The sequence below is a fragment of the Chelonus insularis genome, unplaced genomic scaffold (assembly GCF_013357705.1).
Source record: "Chelonus insularis isolate UGA/USDA-ARS -01 unplaced genomic scaffold, ASM1335770v1 contig_50_pilon, whole genome shotgun sequence".
Lineage (NCBI taxonomy): Eukaryota > Metazoa > Arthropoda > Insecta > Hymenoptera > Braconidae > Chelonus > Chelonus insularis.
In genome coordinates, this window is record NW_023276619.1 from 442,619 (window position 1) to 461,297 (window position 18,679).

Sequence of the window (18,679 nt, forward strand, 5' to 3'; positions counted from 1 at the left end):
TCTTTTTGCATCAAGTTCTCGTCGTTGTTCAGCACGTCGGTGCCCAAGAAGATTTCACCAAGGTCGTTAATCAAATTCTTTCGTATCATTTACTTTGTCGTAGCAGATCCGCGACGATCGACAGAAACATAATTCCTGATAAGGTAAGTGAGAATACGCAATATCTTCTTGAAGCCTCTACAGACAGTAAATTTATTCAAGGTCATACTAGAATAAGCCAACCAATACACTACTACAAGAACCTGGTACACCAGTTTTTCATTTTCAACCTGTTTTCCCCGAGATAATTACATTGGATGCCCCGTTTCCGTTCCAAAAGTCTGAACACTGAGCCTATTCGAAGCATTCCTACAGTTACCGAATTTTCCCTTGGATTCTCTAACGGAAACATTCCCGCGCTTTTCCCAGAGCCCAAACATCAAACATAACCTCCCCCTATCCAAAAGTCCAACGCCAATTTATCTCAATATATTTATTCGGTTTGTGTGTTATACAAACACACGAAATGACCAACATGATGGCCTAAGTAGTAATGTGCCAGCCTGGCGCGGTAGCGGGTTCGATTCCCGGCCGAGACAAGACCCATTTTTAATATGGTCTTTTCTCTTAGAGGGCAGTCAAAGGCGTAAGTCATCGTGCTGATGACTGAATAGTACAAAAAGTGCAATTGCCGCTACGATACCCTTGGGGAACCAGGCGACACCCCATCGTAATACAGCCCTACCGTGCTAGAGGCTCTGCACAGTTGAACCCCAAAATTCCTCACACACTCTCTCTCGTTATCTTAAGCTGATGCTGAGGAAACTAGGACCTTTGAGGTAACCAGCGAAATCTCCGTAGGTAGGACGATTTCTTGTGGAACTGGAACGACCTTGTAGGTTGACATCAGGCCTATAGATCTTGCCTAACTAAGTTTGAGGAAACCGGGGGACAATGGAGCTTAGCCGAATCTCCGAAGGCGAAAGATAACGTTCTTTCGTACTACCATATGGAAATCGTCAGGGACTGTTCCGGGGCCTAGAAGGGAACCAAGGCAACTTGGAAACCTGGGGAACCTGTAGGCCTAAGACATAAGACGACCGCCTTTACTGTGCAAATAGACCCGGTACAATGGCTTCATGACTCAGTGCAGAGGAAGGCGGGACATTTCAAGACATCTTCTTCCATTAAAAAAAACACACCAAATGTAAAAGTATGAGAATTCATCGTAATCATAACAATATAATAACTGAATATTGTTTTTCTTTTCATTTTATGATCTGTGTGCTTGTATCATCTGTATTTTAACTAATGGAAAAAAAAAATAACTAATATGAATGTTTCGGTGTTACTTTAGATTTTATTTAGATTTTTTTGATATTCTATTTATTTTAACTCTAACACAGGTGAATAGTTAGACAACATGCTTCATGCTGACTGTATGTGTTACACAATTTTTTATGTGTAGTTTTAAGACATTTGTAATGTAATAAAATATTTTGAGTTGGAATTTAATTCATATTTAATGAATTACATAAATGAAACACTTATAATGTGTTATGATTACATCTTTTTTGGGTTAAAATGATGCACAACACATTCTTACTGTATTTATTAAAAACACAAAATTTTGTTGACATTCTTATATGCATCGAAATAATACACATAGAGTTTCAATGAGGATTATTTTAATTTATAATGATTTTCAGTTGAGTTTTTAATCTATTGTAGAGATCTCGTTTTGAATATTTTATCACAAAGTTAATTGTTATGAACATTTTATATAAATAAACAGTAGCCTATGTTACTTTATTATAATGGCAGACACTTTTATTGTATTTATCTAGATATAGTTAGGGCAGAAAGAAAAGAGTGTTCTGTCATAAAAATTAGCAGTCGGGAATTAAGCTTTTAGTGCCGGTGTTCCAAAACGTCTGTTATAGTCAATACTTATATTTTTTGTTATATTTAGCTTGATGGATTAAGTAAGAAAAACATGTTTTCTTCATATCCAAAAAATAACGAAGAGGCTAATTATTATGCATCATTAAGTGTAGAAACTTATATTAATTGGATGATTATATCAACGAGAGCTCAACAAATATGTAGAAGTTTCGTCTACTCAACTTGTGGAACAGCCGATTTAAGAAATGTTTCATTTTTATGGCTGTTAGTGATGTATCATAATGCTGGCGGATTTCACCAACGGTTGCGATTGTTCTTAACTAATAATACAAAATTTTTTATCAGTGTAAGTACTCTAGAGCTAACTAATCATTATATTATGATCATATTGTTCTACCTAAAAATGAAACTATCATTATTTAGTAAATCAATCAAGATTACTTATATTTTTAACCTAATCAAGTTAAAATAAATATCAGTGCAATATTATAAAGATAATTATTTCAATTATATTCATCATAATTTTCTTCAGTTTTGCCTAAATTACAAAATTGGACTAGTTTACCATTTTTTTAGTGTTTTGATACTTCAAAAAAAAAATGGGTCGACCGATTGTGTTGAAAACCTAATCTGTTCTAAGTTGCGTAATTATGCGTCGAATTCAATTAATCCCACGTTGATATTTTTACTCTAAAGATATTGAAGACAGTATTAGATAGATATAGCATACTCGGTACTTAGAGCAGATATTAAAATTACATACATCAAATCGTTATATATTAACTCTAGTAAACTCGAACGAATGTATTTATTTCTATATCTCATGTATTAAGGCATTCGAAGTATTCAGACGTATCAATAACAGTATATAGATCGATATATTTTCGAAACATTGTGATTCTAAGTTAAAGTGTAACTGAGTGGAAACTAATGAAACAACGTGATTTCTTCTTCGACTTGGAACGAATTGATTTATTGAATCATACACATACTAAAACTACTACATTCGACTTGCATACTTAACACTAGGTAGCGCTAGGTGTATTACGATCTTAGTATTTTTATATAAACCAACACCCCCACTATATAAAAATAACATAAGGAACTTATTTTTCAACTAAGCCAACAGCATTTACAAAAGCTTTATGCTTAATTGAACCCAAACTTTTTGTAAGCAAGTCAGCTGGCATATCAGCTGTACATAGGTAATAAACATTCACCAAGTTTTGAGCAATTATCTCTTCACAAAAATGAAATCTTATATCTATATGCTTAGATTTATTATGAAAAACAGGATTCAACAACAATTTTTGTGCACTTTGGTTGTCATTGTACAGAATAATAGTATATAAACTGTCAGTAATTTCACATTACAAGTTTTGTAAGTAAATAGCTTCTTTACAACATTCTGAGATCCCTATATACTCTGCCTCTATACCAGAGAGTGCAACAACTTTTTGTTTCCTGCTTTCCCATGATATTGCAGCACCTGATAATTCAAACACATAATCTGTATAAGACCTCCTACTAATAACATCACTGCCCCAATCAGCATCAACATAACCAGTTATTTCAGAGTTAAGTTTAGAGTCATATTTTAGAACATAATGTTTTGTCTTTTTTAAATATCTTATAATTCTTCTAGCATGTTGCCAATATTCTTTAGTAAAACAATTATTAAATTGGCTCATATAACTAACTGAATATGATATATCAGGGCGAGTTAAAACGGACAAATACATCAAACTACCTATCAGACATTGATACGGTATGCTAGTATCACATTTGTTACCTATACTAAGATTAAGTTTACAATCCATTGGTGTATTTGATGTGTGGCAATCCAACATATTAAATTTACCTAACAACTGGTCTATATAACCTTCTTGGTCCAATGTTACAGAATTTTTATTGCACACAACTCGCATACCCAAACATTGTCTTATTGAACCTAGATCTTTAGTCTTGAAATTGTCACCTAAAGACTTTTTCAAGTTTATTACTTCATTACAATCGTTGGATAATATGTAAAAATCATCAACACATAATGCAATTACAGTTACACATTTTTTATTTCTCTTAATAAACAATCAAGGTTCATATTTAGATTTTACATAACCAATGTTACACAGTCATCAACCCTTTTATACCACATTCTTGAAGATTGTTTTAACCCATAAATGGCCTTTTTTAACTTCAATCATTTAAATCACCAAAACAATCTGGTTTTTCCATAAAAATATCTTCTTCAAGATGTCCATTTAAAAAGTCTGTTTTTACATCTAAGTGTGTTGTTTTAAAATCTAACTTTACAGTCAAGGCAAACAATAATCTTAAGGTAGAAAATCTAACCATTGGGGAGAAAGTTTCATTGTAGTCCACACCATGTCTCTGAGTGAAACCTTTTGCCACTAAACGCGCACGATATAAAACTTTACCATCCACATCACACTTTTTCTTTAAAACTCATTTACACTGAACCACACAACCACTACTAGGAGCATCAACTAACTCCCAAGCTTCATTCTCATCAAAACATTAAAGTTCTTCTTTTAATGCCTTTTGCCAATACTCTTTTTCATGTCCAGTCAACGCCTCCTGCAATGTTAAATCTCCAGCTTCTTGAAGACAGACATTTTGTTGGTTACTGAAACCATATCTATTAGGTTGTCTTCTGTTTCTAACTTCTCTTGTAGTTGTCACTTTGTCCTCTAAACTTTCTTCTACATCTTCATACTCACTGGGTACATATTCAGAATCAGAGTCATCTGTAGACTTTTCATGGGATGTAAGAGTATCAGAAAAATTTTCCTCCATATCCCTCACTGAAGATGGCTGGTCTGTATCTTTAGTTGTTTCATTTACATTTTCTTTTTCTATTACTGCTATGGTAGTGTTTTCTTTCTCGACAACTATCACATCTCGACTAGTTGTTATCACATGTACGTTGGATCATACACTCTATATCCCTTGCTTCCATCAGCATAGCCTACTAGAATACCTTTTTGGGCTTTTTATCCCACTTTCGTCTCTTTTCTTTAGCTATGTGAAACATTACCATACTGCCAAAAACTCTCAGATGACTTATATCTGGCTTGACACTATGCCATAGTTCATAAGGTGTTTTTCCTTGCAATACGGGCGAACCTGTGCGATTGTGCAAATATACCGCTGTGTTTGTAGCTTCAGCCCAGAAAGTCTTGCTTAACTGTGCATCAAAAAGCATGCACCTTGCTTTCTCGACTAAAGTCCTGTTCATACGCTCACATAGTCCATTCTGTTCTGGCGTGTATGGACATGTTGTTTGATGAACTATACCCATTTTCTTGAAGTAATCGTTAAACTCAGCATTGCAGAATTCTCTTCCATTGTCACTTCTAATGATTTTTATCTTTTTATTTGTCTGATTTTCAACTAACACTTTGTATTCTTTAAAGCTTTTCAAGGCATCATTCTTGTTTTTTAGGAAATAAATAGCTGTCATTCTGCTAAAGTCATCAACAAATAAAATGAAGTATTTAGAACCTCCAATAGAATCGCACTCCATAGGACCACAGATATTCGTGTGAATAATATTCAACACCTCTGTACCTCTCTTACCAATAAGAGTAAAAGGCAATCTAGCTTGTTTACCTTCACAGCACACAGTACAGGTCGACTTTGTAATGTCAACTTTCTCTTTTAAGGTTAATCCATTAACTGCATTCTGCATTTTATTCAGACGTTCACCGTTTATATGTCCAAGCCTGCGATGCCAGAGCTCTCCAGATATGATTGCTGCTGCAGATATATTTTCTTGAAGTTGTAGCTTGTAAACTCCATTTGTTAATTATGCATAAGCGACCAGTGTACCTTTCTGATTATATATTTCACATGCGTTTGTAGTAAATACAACATTATTTCCTTTGTGAATTAATTGGCTAACTGCTAGTAAGTTAGTTGTCAATTCCGGTACACAAAACACATCTTCTATGTCCACATTAAAACTGCAATCATTTACTATCATAGATATCTTTATATCGCCGGAACACGCAATCGGCACTTTTGTTTTGTCGGCTACTATAATAGTCTGAGCTTCTTTTTCGTAAGAAATATTCGTGAGCCATTGTTTATTTGGCGTCAAGTGTACGCTGGCTCCAGAATCTACATACCAATCTTGGTTATTTAAGTTTCCGCTTAGAAAGACCGCATTGAATGCATTTGTTTGTTTACGTTCATTTCCTTTGTTATTCGACACTTCAGCCGTACATTGTGACTTATAATGATCTATTTGTTTGCATCGATCACATTTAATTTCTTTCTTCGCCTTTGTTGACGTTCCATGTTGGCCGCCATGATTGTTAGTTTTGCTAACCATAGACTTTCTGGCCGTCGATGAGTGTTGCCAACCTCTATAACCACTGGCCAAAGCGCCATTCGATTCATCGTTCATTCCGTTTTCCGATTCCATGTCAAGTAACTTACTTTTAATGGCGTCTATTGTTATCTGAATACCCGAATGTTCGATGGCCATTATCATGGGGGCATATTTTTCAGGTAGCCCTGCCAATAACAATGAACCAATCCACTCGTCGTTTAACTGGAATCTTGTATTACACAACTTTTGCCCTGTTTCTATAATTTGTGTCACATGAGCAATCATAGAACTACAATTTTCGAGTCTTATAGAAATTAAATGTTGTAGTAAGCTTATTCTTCTTGCAAATCCGGAATCGTCAAATAAGGCTCTTAGCTTCTCCCATAATTCCTTGGTAGTGGAAACATTCCTAATGCGCACATATAATGAAGAGTCGATCGTGAGAATCAGCTTCGCTTTTGTTTTTGCATCATCCTCGGCAAACAATCTCACATCTTCCTCTGGTTTGATGCATTTCATCATCCCTTCTAGGATTAAGAAGTTTTCCGCTGCAAAAACCTATTCGCTGTAGTTTTCTCTGCCTCTTAACTTTGGCACGTTGACTATGTAATTTGCCGCCATTTCTTAGCTTTCCGCAAACTAAAAAAAACGAGTGCCTAAGCTAGCTAATCTAAATATCCTGCTGCGATTTATTATCACACTAATAACTTGATAACTTATTAACTTTCGCGATATTTAGCTAAAAACCCTAAAGACCATAAATCTGGACCCAGAACCTAATGAAACAACGTGATTTCTTATTCGACTTGGAACGAATTGATTTATTGAATCATACTGTTCTGACTTCGAGTCGGCCGGACGAGCAAACTAAAAAAACTAGTGGACTGTAAGAATTAAGAGCAGAATGAGAACAAAGGTCGTATGTTCGTGAGAGTTGTCTGAGTCTGTTTGACCGTACTTTTTTCTACGAAGGGTGAGCTGACTGCAAAAATCTGCGATTTGACTGCGAAAGGTTGTACAGAGATGACCGCGTGATTTGCCTGGAGCTAACTGACGCCACGAGTGCTCGACCGCGTGCTTGTTGGCGTCACTAGGGCCGTAGAGTCGCCTTCTGGGCCATGAGGGAAATACTTCCCGATGATTGGTCCAGTGAGTTGACTGAAGCGCCGGTGGACAAGTCCGGCATTAAGAAATTTTGATTATTCCTGACTAACTGACTTGGGCCCCTCCAAGTCAGAACACATACACATACTAAAACTACTACATTCGACTTGCATACTTAACACTAGGTAGCGCTAGGTGTATTACGATCTTAGTATTTTTATATAAACCAACAGAAACTACTCCAAAAAAAGAGAGCAGGAATAATGTCAGAGAACAGCGATGGTCAAATGGTCGTAGAAGACACTGATGCCATGGCAGAAACACCTTCAATCACTCAGGACAATCCACCAACTTTTACTCCAAGTCTATCCAGCGATAATGACTCAGGTGAAAATGACACAATCAAACTTATGCTAGTCAATAAAACAAATGAGTGGCTAATAGCTTCCAAAGAAAAAACAAATCTGGTTAACCCTAAGCGTACAAACAAGCACAAACAGCGTAGATTCCCTGTAGTCACCAATAGAGAGTAATCCTTTTTTCCGTAAACAAAAATTTCGCAAGAAGAAAACTCAATCAATGATCAAGCAAGTGATAGTCAAGCCAACACGCAGAAAGTAAACACCACAAAAATTCCAAAGCCCCCCCCCCAATCTTTATTCTTGGTGTACAAGCTATTCAGATACTCGCTGAGAAAATTCAACAAACAACTCAAGGCGACAAATATACATACAAAATCGTCGGTAACGATGGTCAAATCAGAAGAGTGGCTAATACGATAAAAGACTATAGAAAAATAATACGCATACTCAAAGCGGAATGTGCAATGTATCATTGTTCAGTCAACTGACTGCCAGATTTCCTAATCTCTTCGGTTAGGTGAAGCCCCCGAGTCAATTTCATTGTGACACGGCACTATACAAAATTCTTATGGTAGTGCCGTAGAAAAAATCTTGAGAGTCCCGTATGTATCCTTTAAATTTCTTTTCCACTAATTAACATTCGAGTCACTATCTAGTAACTCAATGAGCTAATCATCTATCGAGACGTCAGCATTTAAAGAATTTCTGAGCCAATCACAGAGCATTGAGTGACCAATCAAAATTTGGGGGTGATAGTCCAACCTTTCTTTTTGGACCTTCATCAGTGTCTTTCAAGATTTCGAGGAGAGAGCATGCGTTGTTTCTCTGAAAGTTCCTAACTGAAGAAAAAGATCGTTTTTGAGTGTCTAAAAGATTCGAGAGTATTCGTTCAGCTTTAGAGACCTTCACAGAATTTAGTTGAGTGATTCAATCTATACTAACGTTCTATAATCTCACAGTAAGAGTATTTTTTCTAAGTGATGCCAAAACGCACGTGCAAAAGTGTCAGCTATCTTGAATGAGAGTGTTTCAGACCAAGGATAAGTGTAATAGTGTTAAAAAACAAGACTGAGTAGTGGATTGATACAAAATAAATTATTGTATCCATTTTAAACTGTATGAGTTATAATTTCTTTGTGATCAATTCTCATTCCTTCTCTCATTCCGGTGCTTGAGTTAATTTTCTTTTTGAGATAATAAATTCTGGGCTTCACGCCACAATCATACATATCAACTGAAGCAGGAATGTGCCTACAGAGTAGTAATAAGATCACTTCACCCATCGGTCCCACTAGATGACATAAAAAGTGGGGGGACAGCAATAATAGTCCGTAGAACATTATGAAATACCAAGATATGAAACTGCAAAAATTCAAGCATCCAGTATAGTCTTGATGAACCGGCAAGGGCCTCTAACACTGTCAGCTGTATATTGCCTCCAAAACCATAAAGTAGAAAGCTAGGAATTTGAACAATTTTTTAAGATCTCAAGCCACAGATTTATCGCAGGTGGGGATTATAATGCTAAACATGAACACTGGAGCTTCGGGCTGACAACTACTCGTGGTAAACAACTGTTCACAGTGATAAAGAATAAGAATTATAATAGCTTAAGCCAAGGTCAGCCCACACACTGGCCTACAGATCTGCAAAAAGTTTCTGACTTACTGGACATCTTCGTCGCCAAGGGAATAGCCAGAACAAGCATAAGTGTCAGTGTAAGTGATGACCTCTCCTCTGATCATACACCTGTGCTAATCACACTCTGTGCAAACCAAGCAAACAACTTCAGAAGCCCGTTTCTACATAACGCTAACACAGCCTGGGATACTGCTAGAGAACTCATAGATAGTTAAATAACAAAATCATCCTTTGAAAACCAACGAGAATATAGAAAATGCAATAGATCACATCACACAGCCAGGATAAACTCAGTGACCTCAGTAGCCCAAGCAATATCTCCGCAAGAACAAAATTATCCTAGATATTTAAGAGAAGAAAACTTCGCAGGGAATGGCAGTTAAGTTGACATCCTACAGATAAAAAAAAAACTCAATGCAGCTACCAAAGAACTCAAAGCTAAACTACAAAGCTACAGAAATAATATCTTTGAAATTTACATCAGCAATTTATCCTACCTCAAAGACACCAACTACTCTCTCTGGAAAGCTACGAAGTATCTAAAAAGACCACAACAGCCGAACGCACCAGCACGTAAAGAAGATGAAAGCTGGGCCAGAAGCTATGATGAAAATGCAGAAGTGTTTGCAAGGCGCTTACAATCACCTTTTACTCCAAATACCTCAGATTTTAGCCAAATAATACACGACCTAAAAATACAACGATACTTAAGTAGCCCACTACCTATGGACCTACCAATCGAACATATTACACCAAATGAAATTTGTCACCTGCTAGAAAAGAACCTCAACCCAAAAAAGCACTAGGACACGACAGCATCACTCCTAAAATGATCAAGGAGCTTTCAAAAAAAGGAATGGTTTGTCTCCCATCACTATTCAATGCAATAATTCGACAATCATATTTTCCGTCGCAGTGGAAGTTTGCAAAAGTAATAGTCATACCAAAGCCTGGAAAACTAACAGAAAAACCATCATCATACACTAGTTTGTTACTAGCGATGTTAAAACTTTTCGAAAAGCTACTATTCAGGAGACTGAACTCTATAATAGATATACTCGACCTTATACTAGACCATCAATTTGGGTTCAGGAAGAAGCACTCAACTATTGAACAGGTTCATAGAGTCACCAACATCGTAGCTGATGCGTTTGAAAAAAAGAAATGCTGTACAGCTGCATTCTTGGACATACAGCAAGCATTCGACAGAGTATGGCACCCTGGACTTCTATACAAAATCAAGACACATATCCCTAAATTCTACTTACTACTCAAATTATAACTTGAAAATAGAAAATTTTAAATCTGAAGTGAAAGCAGCAGATCAACAACTCATCATATAAAGGCAGGAGTTCCTCAAGGGAGCGTGATAGGACCTACACTATACCCACTTTTCACCTCAGATCTTCCAACCGACAATAGCGTTGCTGTTGCAACCTTTGCTGATGATACAGCTATTGTAGCAGTCCACGACCACTCTGAAGAAGCTTCAAATATCCTCCAGAATCACCTCAACAGGACTTAAACATGGCTTGCTAAGTGGGAGATCAAAGCTAGTGAAGCCAAGTCAGTGCAAGTAAAATTTGCACTCACTAATAAAACTTGTCCTCCAGTCACCCTAAACAACCATCCACTAACTGTAGCGGATAATGTTAAATACCTAGGCATGCACCTGGACAGCAAGCTGACTTGGAAAAAGCACATCACGACCAAGCGCAAAGCTTGAGATCAAACTAAGAAAAATGAACTGGCTGATGGGAAGAAGATTACAATTATCTTTCAGCAATAAAGTCCTCTGATACAAGATCATATTAAGACCTATATGGGTCTACGGTATCCAACTATGGGGATCGTGTGTGAGAACCACAATTGATATCATCCAAAGATTTCAATATAAAACTCTGAGGATGATAGCCAACGCACCATGGTATGTAGCAAATGACACGCTACATAACGGCCTAGACATTAAACCAGTCCTCGATGTGACACAATCACTCAGCTCGTGATACGTCTAACGTTTAGAAAGCCATCAAAATCAATTGGCAATCGCCATGCTGGATCGCAACAGAGAAATTAAAAAACTGAAGAAAAAAACTAACCCTCTTGACTTGCCGAGCAGGTTCCTACAAGTACCGGGATGACTCACTGGAGTGTCCACCGCTCACACAATCACGTCATCAAAATTATTCATTGTCCAAAAGGACAGATTGTAATTAATCAATAATAATAAAAAAAAAAGATATTAAAGACGGTCGTATTTGATTCTGACAGCTTGAAACGTAGAAATATGTCGAAATTCAAGGTCCAGAAAATCGGATCAATAACAATTACATCCCACTAAAAAGCTAATAAAGCATTTCGTGATTACTAAAACGAAAGAAATCGTGATGAAACAATTTTCAATACAGTTAAGTTGGATTAGTCTACAGTTTCAAATTTTTCATTATTTCTGTGCTAACGAATAATAATATAATACTTGAAAAAGATTGCCTTATGACAAAAAACAAATTATTTAAATTTAATATACAATACATGATGAAATGAAAAAATTTGCTAGATATACTAGCCGATATCCGCCTGCTTCTCAATCCGCCCACTCAATTGCTTCTCTTGATGTAAGTTAAATAAGTTGTGTAAGTGTCTAAATTTTGTATTTCTTTATTTCGTGAATTTGTCAGTTAGTCCATGAATCTGTCATCACACGGATTTTCAAATCACCCATAGGATACTGGGTATCAGGCGTTTTGATCCCCCGACAAAATATCCCGGAGACAAAATATCCTTGTTTTAAAATATTTAAATTTGTTGTCACATAAACGTAGAATTGGCCCTAAATAAGTGTAGAATACCCAAACCCGTGTATTAAGGGCTAAAGCAATTTTTTATTAAGTAAAAAAACGTAGGATTGTCTTTATATAAATGTAGTATATCCCGTGTTCTGAGGTCTAAAACATTTTTTAATTTATCAAAAAACGTAGGATGGTCCCTACACTGAAAAAAAAATCTTTTGATTCCTAATTTATGTACATTAATTCAATCTCACAATAATCATTTTCTTATCTCAATTTAACATTCGTCTTATTTCATCATTTGTATATGACCGCCAAACATATGGCTGCATTGACACTTTAACAACGCCTCTACTGGTCTCAAAGCCAACTTTCGCCTAGATAGCAGCAGCGCCGCTTCTGGCAAAGCCTGAGTAGTAGCTGCCGGCAAGCGGAGTCATCGTGTTTGTACTTGACATGTTTATTGTTTATCCAAGCTGTTGCTGTTTATTGAATGTTGTTAAAGTTGTTAAGTTATATAGGATGCCGTTAACGTTTGTAACGTCTCAAAAGGGCAATAAACTTTTAGTCCACGATGGTATTTTATATGTTAAGAAGAGAGTTAATAAATGTGATATTTAATGGCGTTGTGCCACTAACAAAAATTGTCATTTATTAATCCATACGGATTCAGACCTCCGAACAGGTAAATTTTAAATTAATATTGTTGCATGTATCTTTGTGAATATGTTAGTTTCATTGAATTTTAGTAAGAACCTCAATATATTATTCTAGTGAATAAGTTATTGTGTTAATTGTTTTTTTTCCGATTTTTTTCATGCAGGAAATATTGTTGGCACAGTGCCCATCCATGATCATGCGGCTGATGTCGCTTTAGTTCAGGCCAAAGTGTTGAAGAATAAAATTCTGAAAAAGGCTCGTAGAACTAATGACAAGCCAGCGGCAGTTATCTCTCGTTGTCTTCGTGGTGTATTATCTCCGGTGTCTGCATTATTGCCGAAGCCCCAATCATTATCACGGGCAGTTAATCGTGTTCGAGTTGTGGATAATCCACAAATAGTGAATCCGAAGTCACGTGGTGATTTGGAGTTAATTAATGAATTGAAATATACACATAATGGAGAGTTGTTTTTGTTACATGACAGTGGCGGCGATAAGAAGCGATTTTCAGTCTTTACTACGTTGCAAAATCTGAATTATTTATCAACTTGTGAGCAGTGGTTAGGAGATGGCACATTTAGAAGTGTACCTTGAATATTCTCACAGTTGTATACTATTCATGGAAATAAAAATGGTAAATCGTTGCCACTGGTGTATGTTTTAGCACCTGATAAATTACAGCGTACATACGAGAATGCTTTAAAAGTTATTCGTGGCAGTCTGCCTAATTATAAGTCAGATCAAATAATGACTGATTTTGAGGAATCTTTTATCATTGCTTTCAAGAAAATATTCACTGGAGTTCAATTATCTGGGTGTTCCACTTCAACCAGTGTGTTTGGCGTCACATTCAAGCTTGTGGCCTTCAGAAGAAGTATAATACTGATATTATTTTTGCATTGAATCTGCGGTTGCTTCCAGCATTGACTTTCATTCCAACAACAGATGTTATAAAATGTTATGAGTTGATTGTTGCGACAGATTTTTATGATGCACATAGTGAAGAACTTGATGAGTTATTGCAATATTCTGAAGATACTTGGATTGGCAGAACTTGTCATAATAAGAAAAAGCGTCACAAGCCTCGATTTGAGGTGTCTATGTGGAATTGTCATCGGGCCGTAATTAATGATTATTTGCAAACAAATAATCCAACTGAAGGTTGGCATAATCGTTTGAATCGTGGGATTGGTGTTCATCATGCTGGTGTTGGTGTATTTTTAAAGTCTTTAAAAGATGAACAAGTTCATACGGAAGTTTGTATAAATCAGATAAATACTGGAATGAATGTCACTAATCGTCGCCAAGAATATCGCAATTACGATCAGCGATTGAAAAAGGTGGTCAGTAAATACGATTCAAAAAATCAGTTGTATTATTTGAGAAATATTGCTAAGATTATTTCATTTAATAATTAATGTAATTGTCTGAAAAGCAGTATTATTCATTGTTAATTAATTAGATATCTTAACATGTTTTGTTTTGAGTGAATTTCATCAGTTCCTACATGTATTTTTAATGTATTGATATTTGGTAAAGTAATCTAAGCTAACTTTAAGATAATATCACATTTCTTTAGCAATGTTTGTTAGTACTGATTATCAATCAATGCTGTGCAATTATTTTTTGTGATATTATGCAATATTATTCTTGATAAATGTTAAATAAGAATTTTATAAATTGACAATTGACATCAAATTATTAATATTGTAAGTCGTTGTAAGTAGGGTTCAATTAGTTTCATAATATGTCATATTTTGAATAATAAATTTATGTATTGTTTCTTAATTTTCTGTAGTTCCTTCTTTTGTTCCAGTAAAATTTTGTTGAGGATATTTTATCTGGAGATATTTTGTCTGGGTATATTTTGTTCGGGGATATTTTGTCGGGGATATTTTGTCGGAGGATCAAATATCATAGAACCAGGATACTGTGTAGTTGGATGCGTTCTCATTGTTATTATTATTAATAATTTTATAGTAATCTTTTTTTATCTAAAAAAAATATAGAGTAGCTTACAAGGAAAGTAGCTGAGGTTTCTATATAATAATCTACGTCGAAAATGATAAATCGATTATTGTTTTTTTTAGCGGACAAACGTTTTGGATGGGTAAAAATCACTCCCAAAGTTGTCACCCTAGAAAGGTGATTTTTAATTTTGACATATTTCTAATCGAAATTTTCCAAAAATACCTAATACGTGAAAAAACAACATAGAAAATGATTAATAATACCTCCATTCATATACGTGTAAAACTTACGGATATATATTATTTTTTTTATTAAAAATACTAGAAAATCTATAACTCAAAAACTATTAATTATTTTTCAATGAGACCAATTTCAATCAAAAGAGCATAAGAAATTACGAGATACGTATCTTTGCAATTCTTGAAGCAACATCGAAATCGATGCAAAAAAATATTCCCTTTTTGCCCAGATTTGTATCAAAACAAAGAAGATGAATTATTTATTTATTGTACGTATATCATAAATGATAATCATTGTAAAAATGTTCAAAACACAATGATTTTTCACACCATGCACAACGGAAAATTGCAATATTTTTACATCCTGGAATTTCACAATGAGTCTTAAAGTAATCTTCAAATGTGAAATCGACTGGATTTGTACATTTATCTAGTTAAAAAAAATGTATAACTACTTTTAAAACATTCATAACAATAACGATAAATGTATCGTGGAGACGAGAGTTGATCATAAGAAAGTGATTGTAATTGAATAATATTATTTCTTGAGTGTGAATTTAAAATCTTCTCGTGATAGGACACCGTCTGAAAAATGTCTTACAAAGTTTTTCCATATTCTAAACCCAAAAACATCTAATGGTTGAATTTGTCCAGTAACCCCTTCAGGAATAATCATTATCTTAATTTCTCTATCCGGTGGTTTAGCCGATGTGACAGCTTCAAAACAATGTCTCGTTCACGAATCAATCAAAATTAAACTTTTTTTTCCAACATTCGGAAAAAATACATCCTTTAACCAGAAAATGAAGTGTTTCAAAAAAAATTAGTATTTAAACTACCAGAATATATCATACAATATAATATTTGAATCAAATTTTTTAACACAAGAAAAAAGGAAGTAAGGATTTGTTCATCAGTTAATATCGTCGGTTGCATAGAATAACTGTGAGTTGTCGAAGAAACTGATTGAACTGTGCACTCTATTTCTCTTCCTCCTTCTGGAGTTAAAGTCCTCTCTGAATGTATTTCTTTGATCAGAATTACATATATTGTCTAAACCATATGATTGAATTTTCGATTTTACATCGTTAACAAAACTTCTGATGTTTGCTTTAATACTTTACGATCTTTGATCATTTCTGATGATACGAATTTGTCAATTTCACGAGAAACAATACGATAAGCATTGCATTCAATGATGTTTGTTAAAAGTGATTCTTCAATTGTATTTCAGTACCATTTACAGGTGTCTCCATAATTTTCATAGTTTGAAATGTTGTTAAAAGTAACTGAATAACATTAAGGGGGGTAACTTTCATTCTCAACTATTGAGTGTTACGAAATTTTTAGGATAATAGATAATAATATTTCTGTTTCAAGCACACGATTTTATACACATATAAAATAATGATTATTAACCAAAATTAAAATGAATACAATACGCAAAAATATCCATTTACTACAGTATTAAAGATGAATGTGAAAAAATAACATTACAATTTTTCAAATGATTTAAATATGTCACATTTGTTTAGAATGCTAGCATTGAATAATCTGCATATTACAATTATATAAATAATTTTCCTCAAAAATAGTTTATCAGTGACTTTGATAAGAATTATATCTATGTTTGCCGACATGACATTAACAAAAAATAATATTTTGACTAATCTTTAACTATTCTTTTTAGTTTAGTTTTTGAGTTACAGATTTTCTATTATTTTTAATAAAGAAATAATGTCCCGACTAGAATTTAATGGGGGGCATGCCTAATGTTATGTACGGGCCTTGTAAGGTTAATGTTCGGTAAGCCGAAATCACCCTTGCCCTATGAATACCTTACGTTGCCTTAATAGGGCAGTATAAGGTATACCACAATTAAATCTGCCTCATGAATACCTCGTAAGGTCTTCATACAAAAAATTTAAGGCAGTCCGGACGTACATTGAAATAAAATTTTCATTAAGGAAACCTTATGAGGTCCTTATTTGGGAAATGAGGTATTTACCCCGTTAGGTATTTTTGAGTAATTCTTTAAGAAACCCGAATATAAAAAAAAGTATGGCTTATTTTAAGAGCGTATCAATATTTTTAAACTAAAATGTTACATAATATTCAATGATATGTTTTCACATTGTATGTATCATAATATAATATATTATAAATAATATGATAAGGGCAATTATTTTCAATTTTTAAAATCAATATATACATATAAATATATCTATTGAATATCTTAAGGACACATCTTTTGAAAACGTTGAAAATCGAGAGGGGGGGCTTCGCGTCTCCTGTCCCCAAGGTATTCGTAGGGCATATTTTTTTATATATATGTATTGTATACAAAGCAATACAAAGCAATATTTTTACCTGCTCTTGATCTTAAAAATATATACCTGAGTAATTACAACCTCTCATATAAAACATTTTCTCTAACAATGTACTTTCTGAAAAAAACTGCTGTTTCTTTTTTTTGCTGGCATTGGAAAAGTAGAAGATATTATTTAGTGGCGGTTCTAAGCAAAGAAATTTTTGAATTATTAGTATATTTTCAAACATCTACGAGTGTCCATCATTAAACCATGGCTGAAAATAATCTGCAAAGTTTAAAAAAACGTGAATTAGGATGTCTCAGAATGTGATGTTACAGTTGATTTGCCCAATAGTGAGTTGTATAATAATGAAGAAAATGGTAATAGTAACTCTAGCAATTTTCAGTTGATTTCTGAAGAACTGCCAACTCGTGAAAGTCAAGAACAACATATAAATAATAATGGATTAGTTATAGAAAGTGAGGCCGGAGAAAGTTCAGAGCATATGAGCACAAATAGTTCAGAAGAGGAATCTGATTGTAGTGAATTGATAGTGAGTCATAATCTAAACCCAGGTGATGTAGTAGAAAGAGAGGTTGAATATGATTCTGAAATTAATGCAAAAACTTTTTTGCATACAACATCAAATAGCTACGATATTATAAGCTTTCGTAGCACAGATGAATTCGTATATTTCGGAATCACAAATAATATCTTGAAATGTTTAAATCCAGAAATTTATGAAAGTAATGTGATAGAATTATTATTTAATGTTGATGGTTTACCATTATTTAAGTCCAGTAAAATAAGTTTCTGGCTCGGTCATTCGTAAAATGTATAATCGGTCATCCTGGATATGAGTCTTGCGAAAGATGTACAGTGAGAGGACAGCGTTATGTAAATCGTAATATTTCGTTTTTAAGAGACTTTGTGACAATATCACCATTCATATATAGATACGAATTGTGCGCTAACTGAAGTTTCCGGCTATTCTTTTGAAAATGCCTTGGGTAAAATGAAAGAACTGATTCGAAATGGTAACAAACCTCTTTCTCAAATATGTCGACGATTTAATGAAATATCTTGCGTTTGGGAGGAAAAAGCGCAATTACCTCCAGAAAGTGAAATATTAAGAAAATTAGAACCAGATGATACAAGTAAAATGGTAATAAAACGACTACTTTTCTATGGAACAGTTCTCACGACGGGGTCACCTAATAATGTTATTTTATTAGATCACAATAGAGTTTTGGAGATAGGCGGAATATAAATGTATGGAGAAAATTTAAATTCAATAAAATTATCAGGCAATAGTTTAAGAAAAACTAGATCATTGTACCTATATCTTTGTGATTCTAGT

The 18,679-nt window shown here is 34.4% G+C and overlaps 1 protein-coding gene across 1 annotated transcript in view; it reads left to right on the plus strand.

Annotated features, from left to right (window-relative positions):
• Positions 1-1,975: 1,975 nt before the first annotated feature.
• The window catches only part of LOC118070072 (uncharacterized), a 30,567-nt gene continuing 13,863 nt past the window's right edge, over positions 1,976-18,679 (plus strand). The window contains exon 1 of the mRNA XM_035088492.1: positions 1,976-2,230. Within this exon, the coding sequence (XP_034944383.1) occupies positions 1,976-2,230 (255 nt within the window). The remainder of the gene's footprint in view (positions 2,231-18,679) is intronic.